At 35.0% G+C, this 7,014-nt stretch overlaps 1 protein-coding gene across 3 annotated transcripts; it reads right to left on the bottom strand.

Annotated features, from left to right (window-relative positions):
- Window positions 1–2,049: 2,049 nt before the first annotated feature.
- LOC133696880 (G-type lectin S-receptor-like serine/threonine-protein kinase At4g27290) lies at window positions 2,050–6,273 on the bottom strand. Of its 3 annotated transcripts, XM_062119173.1 has the most exons (8): window positions 5,466–6,273; window positions 4,749–5,171; window positions 4,233–4,373; window positions 3,856–4,013; window positions 3,407–3,617; window positions 2,869–3,106; window positions 2,638–2,788; window positions 2,050–2,488 (listed from the first exon to the last, which is right to left on the bottom strand). In XM_062119173.1, the coding sequence occupies exons 1-8, from the start codon at window positions 6,013–6,015 to the stop codon at window positions 2,183–2,185; spliced, it is 2,178 nt and encodes a 725-aa protein (XP_061975157.1). In that variant the 5' UTR covers window positions 6,016–6,273; the 3' UTR covers window positions 2,050–2,182. The 3 variants fall into 3 exon arrangements, with proteins under 3 accessions (XP_061975157.1, XP_061975155.1, XP_061975156.1); XM_062119171.1 differs by having other exon boundaries at window positions 4,749–6,273; XM_062119172.1 differs by having other exon boundaries at window positions 3,856–4,001; window positions 4,749–6,273.
- Window positions 6,274–7,014: the final 741 nt, after the last annotated feature.

The following is a 7,014-nucleotide window of genomic DNA, read 5'->3' as shown; positions in this document are numbered from 1 at the left end:
TACTTGTAATTTTGTTTGTTGAAGCCTATGGAGAGGAGTGAAAATGAGAAGATAACTTGCCAAAAATTGAAAACAAACCAAACTTGAATTGAAATTCTTTGTTGTGGCTTAGAAAAAAGCAGGGAGAATTTTAGGCCGTCTCAATTGAAGGATTTTGGTAGGTGAGGGCCAGGGAAAACAATAGAGGTAGGGAGGATTTTAGGTTGCTGGTGTGGCTATTGTATTTTTAACTATGGATTTATATCTCTAATGAAAAACGAAAATATTTTTAACTAAGGATTTATATCTTTAATGGAAAACAACAACGTTTTCCTTGAAAAAAAAAAAGGAGTTCGGTCTGGTTATAAAATTTTAAGACTTTTGCAGGGGCCTAGGCCCCCACTAACCTCCCCCTAGCTCCCCCTATTTATCCCACCCAATAAATAGTAATTCGCAAATAAAAAAAGGAGAATATAATTTAGATCGTGTCAATTGAAGGATTTTGGTGGGTAAGGGCCAGGGAAACAATAGAGGAAAGGAGGATTTTAGGTTGCTGTTGTGGAAATTGTCTTTTTAACTAGGGATTTATGTATATCTAATGGATAACGATAACATTTTCCTTGAAAAATAGAAAGAAAAAGAGATGGGCTAGTTATAAAATCTTAGTACTTTTGCAACGGCTTTGGCCAATACAAGTCTTGGAATGTTAAGATATCAAGTTTAGAAATGTAACACAGATAACCTTGAACCTAGATATCAATATTATTAGAATCTGATACCCTCACATCCAATAAATAACAGTTCACGAATAAAAAGTATAAGATGACAACATAAAGACAGTTATTTTTTGATAAGCCGATTCAATTCATTAAAGAACTAAAATAAGAGAAAAAACTCATCATCATACACTCATAAATAAAGATGCAATAATCTAAATTATTATTAATTAGAGATTTTATATTTTTAATGGAAAATGACAACGTTTTCCCTTTTTTTTTTAAAAAAAAAGAGTTCAGTCTAGTTATAAAATCATAAGACTTTTGCAGGGGCCTAAGGCCCCCACTAACCTCCCACTAGCTCTGTGTGAAAAACAAAAAGGATTAAAGCTTAAAAAACCAGAAGATTTAAGATGCAAAATATGTGAAGAAAAATGTCAAATTCTATAGAAAAATCTATCCAAAAGTGCACTAAAACCAATCTGAAAACACTCTTCTTCAATCCCTTTTATAGACAATTTTAGGAATCAAAAGCGAATAAAATTCTTTTATTAGCTTTGATTACCCTCCATAAAATTTGAATTAAACCTAAACATTTGTAGCTTTAAATTACATGTCTTTTGAGCTCAAAAAACTATTCAGATCTACAAAAATCCTTCTAGAAGAAAACAAACTCACTTTAATAAACCTCATAAAATTTTAACAACATCTTATTTAGGTGCACTTGTAAATAAAGTTCAATAGATGTAAATGAATTATCCTCAATGTCTTTCTACAAGAATTGAAACTAAACTCTAGATTACGAGGAAAACAAAAATGAATAAAGCTTAAAAAATCAAAAGATTTAAGATGGAAAAATATACCAAGAAGATTGTCTGTAGAAAAATATATTCAAACAGTATAGAACAACCAACCTGAAAACACTCTTATTCAATCCTTATAGACAATTTTAGAAGCCAAAAGTTGATAGAATTCTCTCATTATCAACTTTGTTTACCCTCTATAAAATTTGAATTAAACCAAAACATTTGTAGCTTTAAATTAGTTTTTTTTAAGTTGAAAAAACTGTTTAGATCTACAAAAATCCTTCTAGAAGAAAACTAATCAATTTCACCATTCATGGACCGGATTGATAATTCTTCAAGTACCAGACTCAAGGTCAAATATAAGTTGGGATAAAATAATGTTTTGTACCATAAAAAATTATTTTACAATACACTCAAATCCAGGTCTCAGTCGAGTCGAGCCGAGTCGAAAACCTATTTTGCTTAAGTCCCTTTCCTCTAAAAGCTTGAGTAGTATTTAAGTGAAATTTTAACTTCCTAACTTTACTTCTTTTTTTTCACTGAAAAAATATTTGTAATTTCCTAGAAATTAACCTTGCCATGGAAAACATACAGCAGAGTTTTTATGAGCACACGATCACAAACATCAAGACCACGCAAAACAAGCACACAAGCTTTCATAAGAATAAAAATACAAGTTATCTATCTTGCCTCTAACACTGAAATCGAGCATACGTTTGCCGAAGGTGGTTTTCTCTCGCTCGATGAATAGCTTGCTTCAACAAGATCCCTTTCAGTGAAAAATCCTGGTTGTTTAGGCTGAGGCAATTCATCTTCATTACCCAACATCAAAACCACATATGACATGTTTGGTCTATCTTCTGGATTTTCTTGCACACACAACAGCCCCACATGAATTGAACGTAGCACTTCAGACAAATAGGGTGTTTCAACTTTTGATCCCGCAGCCAGTTCCAGAGGCCTGCCTTGTTTGAACAGTATCCAAGCCTGATAAACAAAACCATGCTGTCAATAACACATTGAAGATTTAAAGTGTTCAGGTCTCATTAAACATGTGCAGGCATCTGGTTTCTGAAAAAAGTACTCAAGAATATATTGAAATTAAAGATAATAAGTAACATAGCTTTGACTCCTACATGCCCAATAAGGTTGAGGTGGTGATCTGGATGACGGAATCCTCTGTTCCTATAGCCACCCACTATCTCTAGCACCAATACTCCAAAGCTGAAGACGTCTGATTTTAGCGAGTAGAGCCCATAATTTGCGTACTCTGGAGATATGTAACCACTGCATGTATTCATAGAATTTTAAGTTCCATTTGCAGACTATCAAGATAAAATGCGTATGATGGAGATGAAGACACTCACTACGTTCCAGCCACTTTATTAGTATTGGCTTCAGTTTCATTTTCTCCAAAACTTCTAGCCAGGCCAAAGTCTGAGATTTTTGGATTCATTTCGGAATCCAACAAAATATTGCTGGTTTTCAGATCTCTGTGGATTATTCTTAGTCTAGAATCTTGGTGAAGATAAAGGAGTCCTCGAGCAATCCCGTTGATGATGTTGTAGCGCTTAGACCAATCTAGTAGCAGGCTTGGAGTCTCATCTGCCCAAGTCAATCCATTACATCTCTTATCAGATTCATAAATGTTGGTTAAGGAACAAGAAAAAAGGAGATGTCAAGTTACGATCAGTGAATTTTGAGTTACAATTACATATACATATATGGCAGAATTTGTCAGCATGAAAGTGGAGAACTCTTCCCCTGCAAAGCCACCTTCCCAAGGGCTTTGAACGATGCTCAATAGATGGCTAAACAATTGATGTCAACTCCATTTTGGAAGCTCAATAGTGCTAAATTTGAAACATTGCATTAGCTTTTTGAAAAGTTTTGTGAGTTCCATACCAAAAATGTAGAAGTCCAAGCTTTTGTTAGGCAAAAGCTCGTAGACCAACATATTTTCATCTCTTTCAATGCAGCATCCAAGAAGCCTCACTAGATTCCGGTGCTGAAGTTTCACGATATGTTTGACTTCATTTTTGAACTCATCAAGTCCTTGTCGTGAATTCTTAGAGAGCCTCTTGACAGCTATTTCTCGTCCATCTGTTAATGTTCCCTGTAAATAATTACTCAGCATCATAAGCAAATCATGCGTTGTCTGCTGAATTCCTAGAGAATTTCATGCAGATTGTATCTGTTCATGAATTCTTTCCAATCAGTCATCCTTTTATTCTTAAAAAAGGTTGGTTCTGTAGTGGAACAATTTCAATACCACAGAACTCCATTGGTGCCTGGAGTTTGTACCATGGAAACTCAGAAGCTATATTGCATGACTGTTTATGGATAATTATTACCTTATAAACTGGTCCGAAACCCCCTTGTCCTAGTTTATTGGATACAGAAAAGTTATTTGTTGCACAAGCCAACGCATCCATGTTAAAGAAGGGTAATTCTAGTTCTTCCTTCAAGTCCTTGTTATTTGATCTTCTTTGCAAATTACCTGTCATTTTTCCTGTCAGCATAACTGTTATGCTTGTTGAAAAAATAGAAAGAAAGACAAAGGATCTCTATTTGCCGCTAAACTCAAGATTTTTATTGCATCAAACACAACGGGGCTTTGAACAACTTACAGTCATATCGTACATCACTGAAAATCAAATTTTTATAGCATCTTCTTTTTTATGTTCGTTTTTATTTTATTTTAAGCTGAATTAATTTAACAAATACTTACTGTTTTTCTGCTGCTTCTTTTTCCAAACACACAAGACCAAGCATAAGCCAACGAACAGAATCCCAGTGGACAACACAGAGCTTACTATGATCATTTTCTTCACTTTGGATTTGGTATTAGCCTTTGCAGAGCCACCGTTATCTATAACAGTGGTACAGAAAAACTGGTGTTAAAAAGAGGAAATGCCAATATGGCTGGAAAGTTTTCTTTGGCCATATGTCATTCAATTTCAGCTTTCTACTCATTTGTTATAAAACAGTATCATTTTGGGTAGGAGAAAACCAATCCATCATGTTACCATCACCAAGTCATGACTAATCTAGCTGTGTATAAGGGAAAATTAATAGCTTGGTTTGGATACGCTCAGAGACTAAAATAGAAGGAAACTCTGTTGCTGATAGCCTTGCAAGGAAAGTATCCTTTTTCCAATAGCTTACTAGTTTTCTATCTGAATATATTTCGAATTTTAATAATAATAAAAAAAACGACTTCTCTAATCTGAGGATAAATTCATACCTAGTTCTGAAGCAGCCATCCGTATAAAAATGTCTTGCTCGTTTTGAAGGAAAGTTCTCATATCAATCAAATCATTGAACCAAAGCAAGCAACCGCTTCCTCCATCCCTGATGTCCAAGTTTGTATACGCAGTACAGCTGCAGTTCTTCAAGCATGTGTTCTTGCACTCCTCCAGGTTCATACTCCTGTTGAACCATGATTTTCTTGTCTCCGGCATCTTCAAACCTCTGAGCTTCCGAAACCCATCTCTGGAACAATTTAGTGCTGTCTTTCTAACGCAACCGCTTGACCAATCTGTCTTGTCCCAGTCTCTTGGAACTTTTGGTACAAATCCGTTCAAGCAATTACACACTGGAGAGTTGTTAATGCTACAGATACCATTTGCGCCACAGAGTGCATAACGCTCACAATTATCTGTATTTCCTGTTTCATAAAGAAACCAACTTTGAGTTTGCTCGATCCAGAGGAGGTGCTGGATATCACCACTCTGACTTAAGACGACCCTCCAATTCCTTGAGTTATTAAGAAGATTTTCTCTGAAAAATATCTCCTTATCATTAAAAACAAATTCAAATGTGTACACTGGATTTGGTTTTAACCGAGGCAAGCCACTGAACCTCAGACCATTCCATGGCCCACCTCGATACTTCAAATTTGAATCTTTCAACACTGCATACTCCGGATATCCATCAGGAATAAGGATTATTGAAATATTACCTCTGGAAGGATCTTCTGGTGACTTCCATGATGTCAAGTGCCAGTCCATGCCAGTTATTATATTCCGTCCTACCTTCATGCCCGGTAATAGTGTGTTGCCTGGATAATCAGAACTCTGCCACAAGGAATTCTCCATGTTATTATCACCCTCCTCTTTCACAACAAGGTTTCCTGAATCCAAAAGCTGCGCAACTGGATTCCTAGTAGGTGTTGATGTGTTGGAAGACCAAATGATGCTTCCACTACGATTGAGAAGAACAAGAAGTCCTTGGTTTGTAAGATTTACAACACCAGAAGAATCGTTAAGTGGAGTTTCTCTGTTGGCAACCCAAACTGCTGTCTGGACAGATATTTTGCCATACCATATCCCCAAGTATCGGTTCTTGGATTTCCCGGGGCTGAAAAATCCTAATTCATAGGTCCCACCAGCTGAAACTATAGTGTCTCCATCTCTAATGAACTGGGCTGTGTTTATGGTGTCAGTAGGTGTGGCTGTTCTTACAATCAGAAATGAAATGAAGCAGAAAAGGAGCATGGGGATGCAATCCATTGCTGCTCTCGTGTTTCTTCGTTATATTACAAAATGGCTGGCCTTGCTAGATGTGAAAATATTCGTCTCAAGGAATTGACTATTTAACATCACAATTAGTCTACGGTGAGAGCCAGCAATGCTACGCTACATAGGTAAACCCATCTCTTTTCCATTGCTTGAGTTCGTTGAAAATTATAGCTACCCAATCTTGAAAATCTTAATCATGAAAGTGGAGCGAAGCTTATTCCTTATCAAGTGAAAGAGGCCAAGAGCAATCGGTGCTGGAGACTTCAAGGGAAGAGTTATCCGCCGTATATTCATTTATAGCTGTTTATTTGTTTATTTTTAAAGTACTTTTTCTTGAAATAATTTTTTTATTTTTTATTTTTTTAAAATTAATTTTTAAAATTTTTTTATATTATTTTGATATGCTATGAAAAAAATAATTTTTTAAAAATAAATATCTTAATAATGAAATTAAAAATGACAAGAGATGCCAAAATAATAATAAAAAATATATTTTGAGTGAAAAGTTAGTCAATAAATCTAAAGAAAGTTAATGTGATTGTGTGAAAAGGGTTGAGAAAAAGTTGGTAAATAAGAGAAAATAAGGCTTCAGTGATTGAAACGGGCATTATTATATACTAATTAATAAATCATATTATATGAAAAGAAAGGGTGCATTATCCGGATCAGAGCTAAGAAAGAAAATTGAGAAACGCAATTTATAAGCTATACAAAACGAAAACGACAGAAAAATTAACAGTAAACCTATGGAGAATCCTAAGCATATTACCAGCTATACAACTCTACATCTATCTAATAAAATTCTAGGAGAATAAGAAATTAACTTGCCATAAATTGAAAATAAACCAAACTTGAATTGAAATTCTTTGTTGTGGCTTAGAAAAAAGTAGGGAGAATTTTAGATCGTCTAAGGATTTTGGTGGGTGAGGGCAAGGGAAAACAATAGAGGAAGGAAGGATTTTAGGTTGCTATTGTGGCTATTGTCTTTTT

The sequence above is a fragment of the Populus nigra genome, chromosome 6 (assembly GCF_951802175.1).
Source record: "Populus nigra chromosome 6, ddPopNigr1.1, whole genome shotgun sequence".
In the NCBI taxonomy this organism is placed as follows: domain Eukaryota; kingdom Viridiplantae; phylum Streptophyta; class Magnoliopsida; order Malpighiales; family Salicaceae; genus Populus; species Populus nigra.
Note: the sequence above shows the minus strand (reverse complement) of the source record. Positions and strands in the feature narration are given on the sequence as shown.